This window comes from Poecilia formosa, unplaced genomic scaffold, assembly GCF_000485575.1.
Source record: "Poecilia formosa unplaced genomic scaffold, Poecilia_formosa-5.1.2 Scaffold241, whole genome shotgun sequence".
NCBI lineage: Eukaryota > Metazoa > Chordata > Actinopteri > Cyprinodontiformes > Poeciliidae > Poecilia > Poecilia formosa.
In genome coordinates this window covers 394,607-416,833 of record NW_006800180.1, presented here as the reverse complement: position 1 = coordinate 416,833, position 22,227 = coordinate 394,607, and the positions used below count along the sequence as shown (strand labels likewise).

The window sequence follows — 22,227 nt, the reverse complement described above, 5'->3', positions numbered from 1 at the left end:
GAGAGAGAGACTGATAAAGATATGGAGAAAATGACGGCTGAGATTTACTGCTGCGACAGGCGGGGCGATATGGAGGGCGATTCTCCATATCGCCCTCAAAGAATTTTCTTCTGAACCTAATAAACTGGGTTTTTTCCCCCTTCCCAATTCAAAGTATTTTTGATTGAATTTTACATATAGTTTTAACTTTTTAACAGACAGAATAAATAAGAAACAGAAAAAAAAACTGTTGCAAGACGATTTTAGTCCTACAAGCAAAGCAATAAGAAATAGATATCAAATAAAACAAAGAAGAAAATAGTAAATAACCCCACCACTACTAAACCGGTTTCAAAGACTTAGGCTTTTTATTTGTCTCCCTGTCAGTAACGCACCGGACATTTAGTCCAGCACTGGGACAGAAAGAGAAACTCAAGTCAGAAGTTTTTTCTGCAGCCGAACCATTGCTGTGTTTTGTGAGGGCTCAGGGGAGGCGTTTTCCCTCCACTGCGAGCGCAATTACAGAAGTAAATAAAAACGGTTTTTGTAATTTCAACATGAGACCCGTATTTTCATTCACAAGCAATTCTATGCTGTTAGTTGGGAACATACAGTACACATGGAAGAAAAAAAAAGGTAAAAACCTGGAGATTTTGCACAGGAGTGCCGTTGTCTGGAATAGAGCTTGTGAGATCGCTACATTTACCAACTGAGGTAAAGTCAACTTCAACACAAACTGAACACAATGAGTTTCGGTATGGCAGTATGTCGCTACTGCCACTGCCGGACTTTGGGGCAGTGAGATCCAGAAGTCCACAGCCACACTGTCTGGATTCACGAACAAATGACAAAATCAAAGTGTAACGATAAATGATGCTGTGGAGATAATTCCTCCCTCTGGTGAAAGAAATGTGTTTTAAATGATTAAAACACCAGGCAATGTCGCTTGGGAATGATATAAAAGCAAGTATGTTTTCTCAAATCTCCACGGTAGTTGAAATTTACATAAAAAAATAATTTTTAGTGATATTAAACTGAGTTCTCGTTTGGATGAAAGAGCATAAAGACTGAATTTAATCAAATCTAGTTATTTTCTGTTCTCCTGACTTTACCAGCTTCATTGTTCATTGAAAAGTCAACCCAACATGAACCGATGATTTGTCCTTTTGGAGCTCTTAGCTAAGAGAGCACTTGGCACAAATGGAAGTAAAGATCATATTTTTTTGTGCTTTGTAACTGCGTCACCGTTCAGTAGCGAAGCACCATTAGCCTAGCCATTGCCTTCCCTTCCTGTTCCTGTGAAACAAAATCTCGCTTACAGCACAGTCTGGCTTTCTCTCGTTCATTCGGATTGTCTCCAGTAGATTATACACTGGGCCAATCAGCAAACAGAAGAAGTGAACGATGATGATTTTCTGCGCTGTTTTTCCAATTGTAGCCTGCCTTTGAAGCGGAGGAAGTGAACGAAGCCATTCAGTTCATGTGCCACGCTTCCAAATATTCAATTAACATTACCAGCCTCCACGTTCGGCTCAGTACTTCTCTGTTCTCAGTTTGCTTACAACGCAGGCCATTTCTGGAAAGCTCCTTAACATGAAACTAACACATCAAAGTAGCAACTGGGTAAAATTTTAAACTCCAACACAGTCAGTGTCTTAAGGAAACAATCGTTTCTCAAAAGCCTAGAGATCAAACCCTCTGTACAAGCAAAGTGTTATCAGGATAACGCATCTTCAAAGTTATCAGTAAGTAGACGCAATGTGCAAGTGATAGGAATACTCTTTATTCACATTTCAGCTGTGATTGATGCAGATGCTGCTTAAGGCAACAGAAAACATATTACAGGGGGAAAAAAAACACAGTTACAGCTTCTCCATGACCCTTGACTGTCTCTTAAAAAGTAGTTTTTATGATACAAAAATTGAATTTAGATCTACCTCTTGTTAGCACGTTCTGTACCGATATGCTCCGGTTTGCGCAGACATGTCCAGTGTGCTAATATCAAAACACTTCTCTGGCTGGATCTGACGTTTATGCGTTTAGCGGGTGATCTTGTAGACCTCTTCGCCAACATGTAGGACGCCCGTCTTCTTGACGGTGTGCAGCTGCCCGAACAGCGGAGCCTTTTTGTAGATGTGCTTCTCTGATGGCTTACACAGTCGATAGCTGTGGAAAGAATTTCTCATCAGGCTACACTGCACTGTAAAAAGACCGTTTTAAGGTTTTACAAACATTTTTTCTTTACTTGATAAATCCAGTCCATACATTCAACACTTAATGTCTATTTCCATCCATCCATCCATCCATCCATCCATCCATCCATCCATCCTCTTCCGCTTATCCGGGGTCGGGTCATGGGGCAGCAGCTTCAGAAGGGAGGCCCAGACTTCCCTCTTCCCAGCCACTTCTTCCAGCTCCTCTGGGGGAACAGCAAGGCGTTCCCAGGCCAGCAGAGAGACATAGTCCCTCCAGCGTGTCCTGGGTCTTCTCAGAGGCCTCCTCCCATTGGGACATCCCCGGAACACCTCACCAGGGAGGCGTCCAGGAGGCATCTTTACCAGATGCCCGAGCCACCTCAACTGGCTCCTCTCGACATGAAGGAGCAGCGGCTCTACTCCGAGTCCCTCCTGGATGACAGAGCATCTCACCCTATCTCTAAGGGAGAGCCCAGCCACCCTGCGGAGGAAACCCATTTCGGCCACTTGTATCCGTGATCTCGTTCTTTCGGTCATGACCCAAAGCTCATGACCATAGATGAGGGTGGGAACGTAGATCGACTGGTAAATCGAGAGTTTCGCTTTTTGGCTCAGCTCTCTCTTCACCACGACGAACCTGTACAGCAGCTGCTTCACGGCAGACGCTGCACTAATCCGCCTGTTGATCTCCCACTCCCTTCTTCCCCCATTCGTGAACAAGATCCCAAGATACTTAACCCCCCCCCCCAAACTGTAGAAGGCACTCTACCCTTTTCCGGCTCAAGATCAGTGCCTCCAAATCCGAGGCAGTGATCTTGTCTATTTACATAGAAATAAAAATTTAAAATATGGGTGAAGCAAAAGTTTTCAATTTCTTTTGTGTTACAAACATAATAGCTACAAACTACTTACAGTTGAAGTATTTTTGACTGAAAAAATAGAAAATTTAGCTCGTCATCTTCATAAAGAGACAAGCTTTTGCATGTACTCCAAATTGTTCAAGAACAGCAGCTGATTTAATTTGGGTATGCCTTTTCAGGCGTTTTTGGTGATTTTGGTACTGCCACTTAAGGGTTGAAATGACAGTATATTCATGCGTAAGCGTGACCTCGTCAAATTTCAATGTTCAGATTTGAAAATTGATGTTCACAAATGGATTTCACCCCATCTGACTCAGGTTGTTTAGCCGAGTTACTAAGGAAAAACTGAACAGCTACTTGAAGACAGACTTATAAACAATTATACACTATGATACTTGAGTAGCTTTCAACGGGGAAAATCATATCAATGTCAGCGGAGAGCGAAAAAAAAAGCAATGTGGAAGGATCTGGAGCCATCTAGTGGCAAAGCTGCAGATTGCAACCAACTTTCCTTAAGTGTTGAACAGGGAAAAAAAAAACACTAAACTAAAAGTAAAACTGTTTAACCGTTTCCTTTGGTTGTTCCTGGCAACTCCACTAGTGTGCAACTATTAATAGCCGGTTGTTAGGAAACAAAACAAAGAAAAAATTAGCACCTGTAAGAGCGATCTGAATGTCAGCTGGCACGGTTTGCAGCAGAGGAGCTGTGATTAAAGCAGATTGATCAGAGTGTGATTTAAAAAAAGGAGCAATCTTGCAACGCTGCAAGGGTCAGCTTCTAATAAAAGCGTTTCTTGAAAACTTTCTTTGTAAATTATCACTAAAATCCCAGTTCATGTCCCACCCTCCAACATAAGGAGAGTGGGATTAAATCACAAGCTGTCAAGTGTTTAATCCTCATAGCACAATCCAAGCTGCAAAACTCAGTACAATCACCTTTTCAGAGTTTCTAGAGGCTCTTTCCTGCTCATCACACCCGTCTCTGGGTCAACTGTGGTCAAAATGCACCTGGAAACAATAGAAAAAACAAAAAACATAAAAACTGATTGCAGGTGAGTTTGCCTCCATTTTCATCAAACTGTTGCTCGTTTGTCCCAGGATGCTCGTTTGCAGCTGGCTTTGTCGGCAAATGAGGAGGTTCTTGTGTGAAGCGTCCAACCGCGTTACCTTCCACATGACATTACACGCTGCAGCCTCACGCTGCCAATCTGGATCTCTTCCCAAGAATCCTGAAAAAGCAAAGCAGTTGGAGATAAATTTAGTCCCTGCTGTTCGCCTTGAAAAGGGCGAGCTATTAGTCAGAAACAAACAGACGAGTGAGAATTTATCCAGGCAACAGGAGATAAAATAACAAATACATGTAGAGCAAAGACGTTACATCAGTTTTTGATTTTTTTTTTTAAGATGTTTTATAGTATTTATTTATTTATTTTTTCTTTGTCCAACTGACCAACACACCTCATCAAACGGCTCGCAGTCGCCGATCACAATGCTCGGGCGGAAGCGCTCCGTGGTGACCTCCTGGTCCAGTTTGCTGCTGAGATCCTTAACAGATGCCTCAGACAGCAGCATGATAGGCCCATAATCTGGGTACGCCACCTTCTGGATGAAAGGTTTTAAAACCCAATAACCATTATTTTCAGGAGATGAGCAAACTCAGGGTGCATTCACACCAGTGCCGTTTAGTCAAACTCAGGTTTGTTCATCTGGAAAGTCCGGTTCGTTTGGGGAGGTGTGAAAGCGTAATCGAACTCCGACGTACAGACGCACCCATCCGACTATTTTCACTTCTGATACCGATATCTGAAATATAGTATCGGCCGATATCGATCCAATACAGAGAAGCAGTGCTGAGTTGACTTAAAATGTTTCTTTTTTTGTTAAGCACCATAAATGTGTTGAATTACAAATTTACTTGAAAACTCTGCACCAGTACAGCATACTTAAATACACCAACAACTTCACAAGCTCGAACATGTAAAAACAATTTTAATTTGTTCAGTCAGTAAAATCTGGAGAACAGCCAATGTAAAATAAATAAATAAATAAATAAAGGAACCGAAAAAAACATATGTAAAACATGCAACTTCTTTCAAATGGTTCTGAAAGTGCAATTAGGAATTCTAAATATAATTTAAAATAATAAAGCACGACATCGCTCAGATCACAGACCTAGAACTAGACTGAATAGAATCGCCCCTATGGATCAGGCACATTATCACCGATACCCGATCTAGGATTTTTTTCCATATTGGGACCGATACCAATATTAATATCGGATCGGTGTATCTCTGAAGGTTTGACACAGAAAACCGCTCCAGCTAAAAATGTAGCAAATGCTGCCAATTTAGTCCCCAATCGAACCGGGTATACTGGACCACCAGGTGGAAGAACACCCTGTAATATCTGGGAATTTAACTCAGCAGCAGTGTTTAATGGCTACCTCAAACTGGGGGAAAAGAGGCTCGCTCTCAGCCGGCCTCCTTGGCTTCATGTGAGGCTCATAATGCACCAAGCGAAACGTTTTCTCGCCCCCTAGGAAAGTGGTGAGCCAATGGGACGCCTTGTCGCCACAGTCCCTGCCCTGAATGTCCTTGCTAAACACTCTGCAAAGCAAGAAAAAGATTTTAATAACATAAAGACTATCGTGAAAAGGAGCAGAGTGTGAAACTTGCTTTAATACAAAATGAGTTTTACGAAGTAAAATATGGAGATTATTTCATGATTTGACCTCAGGGTTTTAGCAAATGTGGAAGGAATTGTCTCGACTTCCTGTCTGAAGAAGCCAATCAGATGTTAGGGTGTGCCATTGTCCCGCCCACTGAGTTTGATGGCTGACTGGACGGTTCAAATTAACTCATGATGTGCTTTAGCTCCAGAACATAAAATCATTTATTACGTCTAGTTTTTAAAATGAAATCAATACATTAAATAGAGGCACAAATAATTGATTCTATATCCAACAAATTACTTCTGTGTTAATTCACAGTTTTTTTTTTAAATAACAGATTTAAATAATTATTTCATGTTATTTATTTATTGTAATTTGGCACTCTTTACTGTCTTTACTTCTGGGAATGACAGGAAAGAAAGGGGAAAATTCTGGAGGATTGGAGATTTTTTGTTGTCGTTATTAAATTTGCAGCTAAACTGTGGAGGACATGAAACCTGCAGTCAAGGATGTGATTCTCAGGCTGTTTCACTGGGAACTTCAGCTCCTCCATGTCTGGTCCATTCAAAGTAGCGTAGCCGCCCTGGCAGGACAGGGACACCAGGACCAGACGGGGCTCCTGTCTGGCCGTCACCATGTTGCCTTCCTCTGTCACCACCAGCCAGTGTCTGCAAACACACACACAAACATACACACAGGTGGACCTTTCACAGCTGCAACATTCAGCATATCTGGATCAACTCCAAATCTCGGGCGATGAAAACCTCTGGACTCTGAACTTGCACAAACAAGAACCTGGACTGGTTACATAAGAGTCTGTCCTGGATGTTTCCGTTAAGACGGCCCTGGAGCGCAAAATGCCTTCCACACTTTTCTGATTTTCATTTCTAAAACATTTTTGAAAAGCGGATTCTCGTCAATCTGCTTCACAGACATGCACGACTTTATCTTGGAGTAACGTGACAACATGTGAAAGTGAAATCAACAATTAGCCTAAATAAACATTTATGATAGTTTCAAAAGCAATGCTATGCGCAGTTAAGGCTCTGACCTGTAGAGGAGTTCAAAGTTCAAGCTGGACATGAATGACCAACACCTCCTCTCAGGCCCAACTGATCTGCGGACCGCAAACAGAGCCGCAGATCTGCACAAACACGTTTTCCGTGTTTATTTTTAGTTATTGCTTTTTATCCAGCATGGCTGTAATCACGGGCTTGTTTTGCATGTTTGTGTTTCTGCACAACTTGAACCACTTTCTCCTGAGTGTCCGAGTAAAACCGTGACAGCTGACATTACTAACAGATTTAAATAAAAACTTAAAAATAAAAACCTGCTGGTGTAGCCACACTCACCGATCCTCCAACTCTCCAGCCTTCAGCCCCATTTTCTGGCATTCTGCGACGCTCACAGGCACCGCTTTGCCCGACTTGAGAGGGTGAATGAGGATCTGCGACACTACGCCCACGCGAACGGCTTTTTCTGGCTTTCGCATGTATTTATATCCGAGTCCAAATCCCAGAAGTGCGGCTCCGGCTGCGCCGACCAGAAGAGCCGCTTTCTTATTCTGGGCCAACGCGTTCGCAGCCAGCTCCTTCAGATCCATTTTGGACTCGCTCTCTCGCAGACTTTTCTCTCGACGTTGAACTTTTTATTAAAGAGACAGCGGCGTCCGCGGTGTGACGTTCAATGACACTCACACGGCGTGGTTAATGAGGCTTGCTCTCCTTGTATTATAAAAGGCCAATTAAGACAATTTGATTTTCTCACACGCATTTCTGCCAGTCTTGATAAAAGTAATACACACGCACACACACACACTGTTCCCAGTTCAGTTCAAACTGAACATTAAAGGCATAGTTCAAGATTTTAAATATAAAAAAATCAACGTTTTTGATTTTGTTATGTTATTTCCTCATCAAAAACAAAATAAAATAAAAATAAAAATACAGGGAGTGTTGCTTTGATTCTTTCATGCATGTTTGAAAAATCCTATAAACTCCATGGCAACCATTCAGCTCTTCAAAACGCCTGGGGGGATCTAGCTCCGAGTTCAAGGACGAAGCACCTCCTCAAAGCTGCAGTTTTCAAGCTTCAGTCTCACAGAGCAGCCCTCCCTCATGTCTCCCCCACTCAGCTCCTTCAGACTAACCAGCAGCAATTAGCAAACACCTGGTGGAAAGGCGCATCTGCTGAGCTCATCATACGAGACATTTCTCAGTCCAATGCTGGTAAAAATGTTGTTAAAGGGTTATTGGAGAAGCCATGTGAGATGACTTCCTGAAAGTGGAGTTTCAGAAAGAGCAGGAGTTTCTTAAAGAGACAGAGGCCCAATTTCAAGCCTGTTAATCACCCAGAGATACAATTCAGGTGTGTGGCAGAAGGGAAATACCTAAAACATGCAGGACAGGGGGGCGGTGAGGACCAGGGTTGAGAAACACTGTTTTACATCATGTTTGATATAAAAGCATTTTTATAGCAACTAAAGGTAACACTAGGTTGTGCTACAAAATGACATTATGTTACATAGAAATACATAACACTGCCCCTTTAAATCAATAACAGCTAACAACCTCCCTACAGAAGCTCACTTCAAAATGTCCTGAACGATCCCCTTTCATAATTGACACAAACTTTGGACCCACTCAGGGCTTTTTATATCTTCTTTCTTTAAAACCCGTTGCCAAGTGATGTAATGCCATTGCTGACCTTCTCAGTGGACCTATTTTTGTCTTTGACATAGATAGTCAGGTCTGTGGCCAAAGTAGAAAACAGCAGATGCTGTAGCAATAGGGGGTCAATACAGGGATTTGTCCAGTCGACACTCCTTCTGTTGCTTCTCTGTGGTCCACGTCTAATGGCTCCAGGCAGATACACAGGCACGGGACCGGGCCGCACAGCCTGCTTGGGAGGTTGGAGTGCTGAGCGAATTTTGACAATGACAAAAAAAAAAACACACTAATTACCCTCGGCCGCTGACAATTTGATGGGATAATTCTGCTCTTAGTGGATTAGCGGACCAGTCTCAGTATCTGCTCTACAAGTTTAGTTCTGTTTAGTGATGTTTTCTTTCTTTACAAAATGATTAACAGCAGTGGTTCTTTGCCTTGCGGTCAATAAAAAAAAACAAAAAACAAAAAAAAAACAAAAAAAAAACAAAAAACAGCAACTTAAACAAAACATCGCAACTATGAGGATCGGTGGTGGCAGCATCATGCTGTGGGGATGCTTTTCTTCAACAGGAACGCTGGTCAGTGACTGACAGGACAGTCACTGAAGTAAACTAGAAAGAAGCTGCGAGAACTACAGTGGAATGGTTTGGACAAAAAAATATTCTTGTGATAGAATGGCCTAGTCAAAGGCCAGATCAAAAAGCAATTGAGAATCTGCGGTAAGATTTTAAAGCTCAAGCCCACAGATGTTTTCTATCCGATCTGACTGAGCGTTTAGCTTTTGTAAGAAAAAAATGTTTAGAAAAAAATAAAAAAATGTCTGATCTCAAGTTACAAAATGTGAAACTGTTTAAAACTTGAGCTAGCTACTTTTGATCCATAACAGAACCACACAGTCTGCTTGGGAGGTTGGAATGCCGAGTGAATTTTGACAAAGACAAAAAATACATAATAATTGATAGTTTTAAATGATGTTGATATAATGGGCTATCAATAAGCCTGTCACAATAAGTAGTCACTCAGTTAATCACGTGATGAATGAAAATGAGATCGATAATTTCCATTTTGATGATTAATATTTTTTGAAGGAAACATTTGTTTACAGAGACTTCGTAATCTGATCTAATTTGATTTATGGTTTCGGTTGTGTGTGGTTTTTATTTTGCATATTTAAAATATCTTCCACATTAATTAAAACATAAATTAAGTGTTCTTCACAAAATTAATGCTTACTTGTCTTTGATAGAGAAAAACTTGCATTATTATGCCATAAACAACACATTGAAAGAGTCTCAAAAAACAAAAAAAGCAATGTTATCGCTCATCGCGATAATTTCTGGGACGATTTATCGTCTAGCAAAATCTTTTATTATTCTATCTATTTACCACATCAGCATCACATTTTTGTACTGTTGCACCGCTGGATGCTGTTTCAGGACTTTATTGTCAAAATATATCATACAGTTTCCATTAATACAGTGGATGCAGCTGCTTGCTGTGTACTGGAACAGAAGGGAACAGCGAAATGAGTAAATTCACGCTGAGCTCATCTTTCTCACTCCTAAGAGAAGTGCAACATTAAGTAAAACTGTGAAATGTGTTTATTGCCAGTCATCTATTTATATTGCAGGCTATTTTTATTTCTCACTAACGTTTGCACAGATTTTATCCGTATATTTCAATAAGTAAGTCTTCTTGTGTACAATAAAGGCAAGTCTAAACGGTAGATAAACTGAAATTGTACGGCATTTTTGAAGTTGTGCTCATCACTCAAAGTGCCAGATTCACCCATTCGTACTCAGAAATGTTTATAGAAGACATGCAGCGTCTCTGTCACTGCCACCAATGTCCTAAAGTTACAACAGATCGTCATTCCAGGTTCTGTCCAGTATGAACAGCAGGCCAGGCAGCCAACTATCCAGGATGTTTCTTTGGATATTAGTAATTTAATATGACTTGCACTTCTTCTTCCTTTTGATGATTAATTTTCTCTTTTGATTTTGTAAGATAGTCGTTTTGTTTCTCCACATTAAGCAAATTGCACCATGGTTCACCTTTTAGCAAACTGAGATCTACGTTTGTTTGGACTGCATCGGGATTAGGAGTGGATTTTTCACTTCTGATAAGATACCGATTTTGCACCTTTGAGTGTCGGCCAATACCGATAATGAGCCAATATGATATCAGCATGAGTCCTGCATACTTTTATTAATTATTTTGTTGTGTGGTACATTAGAAAATGCCTGATGGAGTAATATTACTCTGAGAAGAATAGTGAACAAACAATAGGTATGAGAACTGACCCATTTATTAACCAAAAGGTACAAGAGCTGCCGGATAGCAAAAGATTGGATCAGAGTGCTTGTATAGAAAATTTTAGATCCAGGCTAATATAATCTAATACTTTTGGCTGATATCAGACCAAGTTCTGATTTCTGATATTAATATCAGATCGGGACATCCCTAATCACAATTTGGATGAGCTTTCACAGCCTCTGGCTGCACTGGTCTTCCAGTAAAAATGCTTCTTGTCAGTGTTAGGGCTGCATTCTCTTGGGCAACATGAAAAGGAGTTGGGTGCAACACATAAAGAAACCCTGCCACACTTAGACTCGTGACTAACCTGCTGTAGGTTGTCCAGATCTGGAGTTCAGTCAACATTCCCATGGGGAAACCATCTGGGCCCAATAGTCATTTCTATACATTCAGCAGGATTTTCTTCCTCAGCACATATTGATAAACAGCATGGAAAATGCTCAAATTGCACAATTATGACTTACAGTCATGCTAAAGAGCAAGTACATCTTCTTGTAGCTCAAGCATCTGGTTAATTCCTCAGCAACAATGTGAGAGGATAATAAGCTCACACAGAAGACCGTTCCTTGGGATATTGTTGATAAATAACATTATAAAAATTCTTTAGACGAACAGTGTCTCTAAGTTTTTCAAAAAGCTTCTACGTCTTGTCTGTTTTGTTGAGTCATACGTTTTACTCCTCATACATTAGCTGTGTTTCCATTACAAATGTGCGCGAAACTTTGTCTACATTCAATTAATGTCAATTAAGAAACCATTAAATAAGAAACTTAATTAAAATCACATGTGAATGAGTGTGTTCACGCAATAAGTCAGTTTAAAAACGCCGCGCTAACATCCTCCTACCACTTCCTGTTGTCTTCTTCTTCGTGGTTTACGCTAGCGGCAGCATCTGGTTGTTGATCATGTGACATTGTGTGACGCGAAAAGTGTTTCCATTGTAGTTTTGCTAAATTAACCAATTTCGATTTGGCCTAGACAACCACGTCATCCTAGCAACTAAATTTTTTATTGACAAACGAGATTTTTATTTTTTTATTTTTTTTTATTTTAATTGCTGTGTTTCCACTGTGTGAATTTATTTCTGAAATGTTAAATTGCATGGTAACGCAGCCTTTTTTTATTCAGGGCATCACTTGTGAATCTCACACCAATTCATTCCAAGTCAGACTAACCAGGTAATTAATTATGTTTGAAAATCTCTAAAACTGATATGCTTTCTTTTTGCCACAACTGTATGAGACTCCCTTCTACAAAATGTAATTATAAACATGTTTGCATCTTATATTACATCAGAATTTATCAAGCCATTAAAAAAAACATCAACAAAAAACTCAAAACCAGTCATTTTATTGGCAAAATATTCATGTTTTACTGTTGACAGATTTAAGGCCAATAAATAATCTGCAAGAACATAGGACTTGGTTCTCTCTCCCAAAGCTTCAAGAACATTTTTGTTGCCTGTTGTCAAAGAAATATGAGGAAGGAGACCTCTTTGGGGTTCTGCACTTTATTTCTAATTTCACTGCTCTTGCTGATGTACAGGCCTGTAAAATGTATGATTAATGTTCCTGAAATATACCTCCAGTCACTGCTCAAGTATTTTTTTTTTACCTTATTGTTTTTAAGGTGAAAGAATCAAAAGCATAAGTTTCTTTTCTTTAATAATCATATGTAAAATGTGTATGTCAGTCCAGCACAACAGGTTGATGCTGCTACATGATTTCATCTTCTGAAGAGACATCACATCATTTGTTATTTGCATGTAATACGTGCACCGGTTTAGTCTATTAGACTCCCAGATTTCACCCAACAAAGCAAACAGTAAAACACATTAAATTACTAAAAATAAATAAAAGTAAAAAAAAAAAAATCCAAGCACAGATTTCTAACATTTCGACAAACCCAAAGATCTACAACAGAGTAAACTTGATAACTTTTTCAAGGCAATTTTACCAATGTATGTTTTTATGTATGTTATTTGCTGTTAAGATGAATGTTGTTGGATTCCAAAGATAAAACGTAACCTACCGAGTTGTTACAAGATATTTTGATGTTTTCCCTCATTCCCAAAGATGAAAAAAATGACTGAAATTGAAAGGTGAGAGGGTTAATTTGTAGTAAAAACGATTTCTTGCCTGTAATCCTTTAGTTTAGTTTTACTAGTTTAGTCGATGTATCTGCATATCTGTCGTCATGGTGATAAATAGAAAGTATACCCTTGTGGAAAACTACAAAACGGTCAAACCGTGACATAAATCTGGACCTCAGCAGCTCTAAGAGTGTTTTAATCGAATTTTAAATCCAGAACACACTTTCAGGTTGGTTCATGCCTTCATTCATTCATACCGCCATTTTGTGTCCAAGCGCCTTTCTTTCTGTCTAAAACAAGTCATTTTGAGCACTTTCTGTATCAGTTTGTTTATGTTTCACAGTTAAATATTTTCATAAATAGAGGTGATTATAAATATGTTTGAATCTCATGTGTATTTTAATTTTACTTGCAATATTTTTGACAACTTTGTATTACACCTTACTTCCATTGTTTTGGTTTTGATCCTAGTTTGGGTCAGTCTAAAGTAAATCTAAACAAACTCCTGCCAGCAGTTATTTACTGGAGTCACATATCAACTTCTTATGAGCAGATTAAATAAACCACTACGTAAAACACTGGTTGCCACAGCAACAATAAAATGCCCCTTGGTGGGTACAAACCGACAATGACCAGGATGAACAATACTGAGGCGTGTGACTCCATTTTGTACCCAAAAAAGTTTGGTGTGAAAGGATCAAAACCGCAAAAGTACAAAAAAGCAGCGGGGCGAATAGACCGCCCCACAAAAATGCCCAACACATATCATATTATTGTTATGTATTAAACAAACTTAAAGTCAAAACAGAATAGTGTAATACAGGAAATTAAGCGCACCATTTCTGGTACTAGAAAAGAGAACGTAGCTGCCGTTACTAAATGAAATGCTGAAGATTACCTGATGAAGAGCAAATCTGACCAGCTTGATTACAGCAGCAGATCTGGCAATTCGCTGGTTCTTCCAACAGCAAATTTCAAAAGTTAAAAACTGAATTTATCACAAGATTTCTAGAACAATTGAATAGCTGAGACCAACTCAAAGATGCTTAGTTTAAAACATCCAGTCATCTGTTGAAGTAATAATGAAAACAGTGATAAAAGAGGATGTACTTTCTCTTTAACATGACTACAGCTTGTCCTCTTGATTGATTTTGTCAGCTGCTTATTTGTAAAGTCATAGAATACAATGATAAACAAATCGAAATAATTCATCTTCGGGGGTTAAAATTCAGTTGTTCCTCCTCGAAATGAAGCGAATGTGACTCTGCATCATGCCACCCACTGACAAACCACCAAATTGTACCCAGCAATACGTGAGACGTTAGCTGAAAGAGAATTTTTTTCTTATCCATCAATCATCCCGATTCCGTCTATTCAAGCAAAGCTGTCTGTGACTGACAACCAACTAATTACACATTGTACCAACATGGTAACCCCCCTCCCATCTGCCCCAACAGACTGCTCTCAAAAAAAGAAAAACAAAACACAATTGAATCTACTGTTTTCTCCAGATGTGATCTGCACATCTCTGTGCACATTATGTGTAATGTGGGTTGTGTTTGGGCAGGTCTTTTCTTCTGTGTTTTGTTGCCATCAATGAAAAATATTAAAAGGAAAAAGGAGATAGATTTTTTTGACTGAAAAACAAAGTATGCATAGTATACTGCCAAACATAGTAGCACATACAGTGGCACAATATTAGGAAAACATAATATTTTCCTAATATCAGTTATTGTTGGATATTGTGATGAAATTAATGTTTGGGGTTAAGCCAGGTTTTAGAATCTTAGAATTTGCACAACTTAAATCAATTAAAGTCTATTTCAGCTGTCGACACACAACATAAAGTGTTATTGCCTGAATTATAGCTACCAAATATTGCCCTCATTGATATTGCATTAACAAATTGCAGTAATATGCTATACTGTGCAGTTCTAAGTTGCTGTTCGCATATAATTAGCTTAGTTTAGCATAATAACCTCAGGCAGCCAAAAACAGCTAACCTGACTATGACAATTAGCTAACAGAATTAACCTCAATCCAATTTTCAAGGCTCATTATACCTGTAGCAGAAAGATGTCTTATCGCCATAAGTTTGTAGAAAAGCGAGTAAAGTAGTTTGGGTGGTGAAAGCTAACTAGAAAGAGCCGATTGATAAGTCGCAGCTGATAAGGCAGATTGACACAGCTAGCAGCCTCCATGTTGTAGCTTTAGCATTGCAACACAGATGTAGTTTGAGAAAACAGCAACAAAATTAATATCAATCATCCCTAGTGAAATTGTACAAATTATATATCGACGAGTATAGCATTGTATGAAATTGATAATAATTGTTTCAGTTTGAATTGTTCAAAAGAGCTAAAATTAGGATGGGACTAACTAGCTGTTAGCCTTCTATTCTTCAACAAGCGCACCAAGCATCTTACTACAGACACTATTATTTATGATAACTTAAAAGAATCTTCTTTGAATTTTTTAAAATATCCCTGACAAATCAGAATGAGTGTATTTATGGTTTCTGTTGGCAAGAAATCAAATAGAAGTATCCTTAAATACTCATCTCTGTTTTATGTTTTTTTTCTAGCCATTTTAAAATGGTTGATAAATGTCTTCAGATTGACAGAAAATTCTATATTAAACATTTCTTCCATTATCCAGTACATAAATGTTAGATATATGCCAGATAATTATTGAGCCGCAATGCGTTCCTTTTTGCTTCCAGCTCCTGCTTTGGGGATTTCCTTGCGATATGGGAAGAACATCTAATGTCTAACTACTACCATCTAGCTACCAGTCAACCAGATGAATGAAAGAAAATGAACCAAGACACCTTACCCTGCAGTAAATACGGGCCATCAAGCTCATTAAGACAAACTGAGGATGAATCTCATTAAACTCAACTAGTGGTACTTCGTTTACTTTTAGAGAAAAACAAATGCACAACTAAAGGATATTTCAGTGTGTTATTGTCAGTGGTCACATTGTTTTTAGACTTTTCCACCTGACAAATTATGTAAGTTTGTGACTAGCACCAGCAATTTGGTTGGAGAGCACTGACAGGATAAGCTACAGATGTGACTCATATGAAGTTGGTCAACTATTCCAGACTTGGCAAAGTTCTGACGGGTCACATGCTGTGAGAAATTCTCACAAACTGTATTGTGTCTTCGAAGTAAGGGTGTATGACATGAAGTCTGGTGTTCATAAAATGCCACAGCATTTCTCATCAACACCCGTCTAAAAAAAACCCCTAGCCAGTAGACTTGTCTGGTGAAATAAGTGCCATTGATTATTCTGGACCCCTGCTATGAAAGTGTGTGATTTAAGTCTGACACCAGCAGAAAAGGAAGTCGTTCTTGAGTTGCCCTATGGAGTAGGTAAAATCCAAAATTATTTTGAAGAAGCCTATAGCAATTTTAAATTTTAAATCGTGTGTGGCATTATTTGTGATAGAAGAAAGAAACTGATATAATGCAAAGGTTTACATATCTGGCTAACTGTTAGCCTCTAATGATGCTAATGGAAAGCTAACTAAGTTACTTTCCATTAAGCAAAAAGGGCTTTTTCATAGTATCTTTAACAAAGTAGGGTGACATTTACTTATCTCTTGTTCACATCAGGGTCACCTTAGACGGAGATAAACACTCAATATATATAATTGTCAAACCTTGACTGGAATGTTGTACTCTGATAACAGAGAGAGAATGAGAAATACAGTGGTTTATGAAACCTTTGCTATATCTGTCGAGCAAAAATGGAGATTCTTTATAACAACAGTATTGCTAAAATCTTGTCTGGATATATTGATTCACCCCTAAACGTAAAAGATGAAGAACAGAATGAATAAAGGAAACATTTAGGAAGTAATGCCACGCTCGTTAATGAAAACGCAAAATTCTTATTTGCTGCAGGGAAAACAAGATTGAGTTCTTGTTTCTCTTCATTTCACCGTCACCTCACTCTGTTGATTTCACCGGCCAACCATATGATAGGCGCAACATGCACCACGTTGCATTCATGTGCCGTGACCCAAGTGACTCCGAACCGGATGGACCTAACTCCGTTGAGCACACACACAAACACACACAAAGCCTCAAAATGAAACCCTCTGTTGGCTGTTCTGTCTTCATTACATATTTGATCAAGACTTTGCTGTGTGCATACTCCTTTTTTTTTTTGCGCATTATACTCTTGGAATACCAGGATTGTAGCACCACGTACATCTAGTTGCAGTTAAGTGTTGTCATCAGCTGCTGTGAAAGGCTAAACGGAGCTGCGTCTCTTAAACAGATTGAATGGAGACAGAATGTGTAGGCCTGTTGTTATGGAGCTTATGCTGGTGCATTGACGTGGACTGCACACACAGCCTGTTGATCCAGGATCCATGTAGTGAGGACAGTTACTGTTCTGCTGCAAGTAGGCATCTGAGAAAGTCATCTCCTGAGGGATCATGGTGGGTATGGAACCCTGCAGCTTCTCTTTGCTTCTGTACCACAAGCAGGAGCATATCGTTTGGAAATGCAACACCTCGGTGTAAGCACCTTTTAAATCTTTAGCCTTTGTGGCGTCGTTGGCTACGACGGTGGACGAGGTTGAGGTTGAGAGTGGTAGAAGACGAGCCACCTCCCCTCGGGGCTTGCCCACGGTCATCAAGGCCTTCTGCTTGGCGTCCCGGCGCTCGTCCTCGGTGTTCATGGTCAGGAAGCGAAGCACGACGAGATTCAGGAACGCCCCGATCACCGTCAGGCCCATGAGGATGTAGACGAAGCAGAAAGCCACGTAGCGCGGGTCGTTCTGCAGCGCGTCGTCCCTCTGCAGAGCCACATAATCTCCAAAACCGATGGTGGTGAGTGTGATGAAGCAGTAGTAGAAGGCGTGCAGGAAACTCCATCCCTCGCAGTGGGAGAACGCCGCGGCGCCCACACACAGAGTGCTCAAGCAGGAGAAGAAGCCGACCGTCACCATGTTCGCCATGGAGACCTCGGTCTGACGCATTCCCAGGCACTTTTTGGCTTGATGCAGCAGGTATCTGACGAACGTGTTGATGCGCTCTCCCAGGCTCTGGAACATTACAAGGGTGAGCGGGATCCCAAGCAGGGCATAGAACATGCAGAACACCTTCCCTGAGTCGGTGCTGGGCGCTGCATGGCCGTAACCTAAGGGAAGTACATCACATATTTGTAACAGTGTGCAGGACAGCAAACATACGGGTCTTACAAACTGATCTCGGATCTCTTTCATTGGTCATTTTAAAGTAACACCAGTCAGATAATAAATATCCTCACTTATAAACCAAGACTCTTAGTACCATAAACTGAGTCCTAGATTTATTTAGACTATCAACAATGGAAAGTGACTTTTCAGACCTGTCGAGCTTCCTTTATTTATTTATTTTTTTAGTCAATTACCAACCATTCTACCAACTTTCCCTGTTGTTACTGAAGTTTTTGGGGGACTTGTGAAAGCATGTATTGTTTTACTCTTCTCAGTGAGCGCCAGATGCTACGGTCGGAAATTCTCCAGTCCAAGAACACTTCAGGTACCGCTCAGTCCATACTCAGAGTCCGTCTCTTCGCAGCTGGAGTCACTTCCTACCTGTCCAGGCCAAATCACCTCTGGCTGCTCCCCTTCCAGTCAGGGCCAGAAGAAAATGTAAATATAAAATCAATCACTGCATTTATATTGTCTATTTTTGTTTGTATTTCAGATTGTAGGTAAAAAGTTTGTTTAAGTAATCGTTTCACTGTAACTTTCTGTAGGTTCCTAAGTGGAGTTCAGGCTTAAAAACCAAACCATAGAAACCACAAATCTAAAAATAAGAAATATATTTTTTTAAAATGACCAGAAAAATATATGTATATAGTAATAATTTGCAGTCGTAAACATACAGATTTCCACAACCTGATTAATCTCTTTTACATCACCTTTTATTGCCTTCAGAGTCAGTAAATTGTTTGATCATTTCAGTTAGCGACTTTTACAACATCAAATAGCTGCTTTCCTTTCTTGTTTTAGCTGGCTTAAACTCTTTATGTTTTATCTACCATCAACTATATAATTCTGAAATTGTGAAAAACTCGTGTTAAGAATATTTACAACCTAGCTATGCAGACTATGTGCAACTACAGTAAGTGATACTAACTGAGCTAATGGTGCTAATCACTACATTTTAAAAGTAGTTAAAAACTGCTTGAGAATGAACACCATCATGTGTTCCCGACTCCATTTCACTAAAATTAGTTATGTGTTGAGACTTTGGTCTAAGGATGCCTCCGCTCATGAATAATTAATTAGCTTCAGCAGCAAAACAGCTAACAAGGATGTTGCTAAACCATTTTGTTGATGGATGTAGTATAATTTCAGACCGTTTTACACTCAGAAAAAGCTTTTTTAACAACTAAGGGTACATTTTTGGGTCAGTTAGTTTAATACTTAAACAAATACAAATATAGAATTTATTTTTTTAAAATAACTTGGGCAACCTCAAGTATCGAGGTTACCAAAGTCATGTCTGAAATATTGAGCAACACCTTTATCAGACACATTTTTTTAAAGTACATATACCATCTGGCTTTGACCTGAATGAAAGTCTCAACAAATATTTACAAAACAGATGATTTGTTTATATTTTTATACATTTCTTAAAAGTTTAGTGAAATTTCACACATTTTGATCCAAAATACAACAGGATTAAAGTACTTTTTCTCTGAAGAAGTTTCTGAATAAGTGAAGAAAAATCTAATGTAAAAGAAACAGTAAAGTGATAAATATCCTTTTAGTGGGATCCTAAAGAAAGAACTGAGGTGAGAAGACTTTTCTACATGAGCCCAGCGCGGCTCCTCTTATAAACACCTACAAAATGTATTTGTTGTTTAATCTACATTTTTGATGAGTCTGTATCAAAACAACAATACATATATGGTATAGGTAACATCATTACAGCTGTTATGATCAATGTGCTAAGTTAATTTAGCAGGACGTGGATTAATTTAATCTTTTTTGTATAAAGTAGAGCAATTTTATCATGTTAAATCTTTTATTAACATTTTCTGAAGAAACTAGAACACTTCTGGACTTTTAGATGAAGTAATCAGAGAGAACCCAAAATACGCAGTGAAAAATGAATGTAAATCCACCAGTGTTAAAGGTTAAGCCTCCAATATTGGTGAACTAAAAAAATTCTGGAAAAAGTGAGTGGCTCAACCAGCATACTTTTTTACACTAAGCCAAGTCGACATGGAAATCGTTATCTTGTTATCCTTGCCCAATATTAAAATTTATTTGATTTGCAGAGCCAAATAATATTTCAGTCATAAAACAAATTCTACTCATTGAGATAAAGAAAGCATGGCTTTGTTTGACCAAAGCAAACAAATAAATACAATATTTTGGGTGACCTTCCTTGTGGATTCTTGGAACCGCAAGTAATTTAAAATGTAAACTCTACATCCAGATTCGTTACAGAGCTGTGTAACATCCACTGCTCTCTCTCACAGAAAATGCATAGCACTAACTGAGGTAATCATATTAATAACTAAAACACACCTGGACATTATTGAAATTGAACTGAAATTATTAAGAGAGCTCAATTTTAGCCATATCAAAGCTTCAAAGAAATCGGTGATTTGAAATTGGCCTTAAAATCTCTGATTGGTGTATCTCTAAAATTAAGCCAAATTAAGTTAACCGAGTAACTTTTATAGTGTGGTGGGAAGAAATATAATAGAAAACACCCCCTTAAAATGTGGTGAAATGAAAAGATATATATATATATATAGTGAACACATTCAGTTGGCATATCCAATTTATTTACTTCCCGAAGTAATGATTTATTTTGTTATATTGAATAATCCACCCTTATTCCTGTGTTAACTTTATTCCTCTAACTGAAGGCAAATATTACTTTCTTTAATTATTAGAATCCTTAGTTTTCTACGTAAAGTCGCTGATTTTAGTTCTCAAACTCTAAACGTCAGTCAGAAAAGACGCTGAAGAGCAAAAATTCACCTTTCTAACCTCAGAAAACATCAAAGAATGTTTGAATCTGGGAAGTCGCCGTCTTACCTGGCGCGCGACGTGAGTAATCCATGAAATACCTCTTTAACAAACAAACCACGACAATAAATAAAGAAATACTCTAGAGGGACACCCCGAAAGGATCGTTTCACCTGTGCTCACCTATGGTCGTGATCACAGTGATGGCGAAGTAAAAGGAGCCCGCGAATTTCCACTGGACTCCGGCTTTGTGAGGTTTGAGCTGTAAAACGACGAGCTCGAGCTCCTCGAAGTTCGCTTTGGTCAAGTTAAATTTGCGCATGAGTTCGTACTTCCTGACGTCCAGCCTCCTCTTGTGACTTTTCTCCTGTTTGGACTCCAGGGTCTCGAAGACGGCCGCCCCGACCACCAGGTAGGTGAGGATGCTGACGATGAGGGCGAGCGTCCTGGCGTTTTGTCTCTTCATGGTAACGAGATGAAAGGGGGAAAGTCGGCCGCGCGCGGCAGCTGAGGCACTCTGCGACCTTCTCTTGACGCACTCCGGATCCAACAGAGGAGACTTTTGGAGATAGAGCCGCACCACCCCCACATCACAGTTGGGTTGCTACTGTAGGCTATTTGGACTATTTGTCACCGTCTTATATTTAGATACGGCAGAAAAAGAAGAAGAAAAAAAAAACACGCAGGGCAATCCCACAGACTTTTTGGAGTGGCAGCTCTATCTAAACGCTTAGCTTTCACAAACAAAGCGCCTCAGCATTTGGCGAGAAGTTTGTCACATTAGTAAATATAATCTTCTGTAATGTAAAAAAAAAAAGCAACCAGTGTCTATTTAAACATCCTGTTTCCTCTTGCTGCACAGGTCGTCTAGCAACCTGCTGATGGCCATCCTTCCCCTATGTAAACATTGAGGAGAGTTCACACTGATGGATCATCTTGGGCTCAGTCATTCGCCTACTAATTGTAATTTTTTTCCATAATCTTTGGGAAAGTACCCATGTTAATTTAAACAGCAGTTGTTTACTGTTTTATTGTAAATATAATGAATCTATGGCAGTAAAAGGTGGACCTACACTCTGAAAACTGCTGGGCAAAAAATAAACCATGTTTGGGTAACCAACCCCACTATGGGCAGGTTTTCAAGAGCTGCTTCCTTGCTTGTATGTAGGCATTGGTGTTTAGAAAAGTACTCCAGTTTTCAGTAACCAGGGAACTTTTCTGGGGTCATTATTAACCCAGTCATTGTTTCAACTGTATTTGTCAGGGTAAAAACAAATGATGAGGGTAGAAGTGGCTGTTTTCTCTTTTACCATGAACTTTTGGTTAGAATTTTGCGGAGGGGAAGAGTTTGGCATTTTGAATTGTTTGAAATAATATCAGTATAAACCTATTTGGCTAGGACTACAAATGTACACAAAAGTCATGGTTCAGTGTTCCAGTTTTAAAGTCT

At 39.3% G+C, this 22,227-nt stretch overlaps 2 protein-coding genes across 4 annotated transcripts; both read right to left on the bottom strand.

The window, feature by feature from the left end:
- Positions 1-1,740: 1,740 nt before the first annotated feature.
- On the bottom strand, positions 1,741-7,414 carry marc1 (mitochondrial amidoxime reducing component 1). Of its 2 annotated transcripts, none has more exons than XM_007569492.2 (7): positions 7,058-7,414; positions 6,203-6,373; positions 5,478-5,640; positions 4,493-4,633; positions 4,202-4,263; positions 3,971-4,042; positions 1,741-2,145 (listed from the first exon to the last, which is right to left on the bottom strand). In XM_007569492.2, exons 1-7 carry the CDS (start codon positions 7,306-7,308, stop codon positions 2,019-2,021), a joined length of 987 nt encoding a protein of 328 aa, XP_007569554.1. In that variant the 5' UTR covers positions 7,309-7,414; the 3' UTR covers positions 1,741-2,018. The 2 variants fall into 2 exon arrangements, with proteins under 2 accessions (XP_007569554.1, XP_007569553.1); XM_007569491.2 differs by having other exon boundaries at positions 4,493-4,636; positions 7,058-7,402.
- On the bottom strand, positions 6,264-21,563 carry kcnk3b (potassium channel, subfamily K, member 3b). 2 transcript variants are annotated; one of them, XM_016680427.1, is made up of 3 exons: positions 20,961-21,559; positions 17,324-17,938; positions 6,264-6,373 (listed from the first exon to the last, which is right to left on the bottom strand). In XM_016680427.1, exons 1-3 carry the CDS (start codon positions 21,241-21,243, stop codon positions 6,357-6,359), a joined length of 915 nt encoding a protein of 304 aa, XP_016535913.1. In that variant the 5' UTR covers positions 21,244-21,559; the 3' UTR covers positions 6,264-6,356. The 2 variants fall into 2 exon arrangements, with proteins under 2 accessions (XP_016535913.1, XP_007569552.1); XM_007569490.2 differs by having other exon boundaries at positions 6,286-6,373; positions 17,004-17,938; positions 20,961-21,563.
- Between the last annotated feature and the right edge of the window lie 664 nt (positions 21,564-22,227).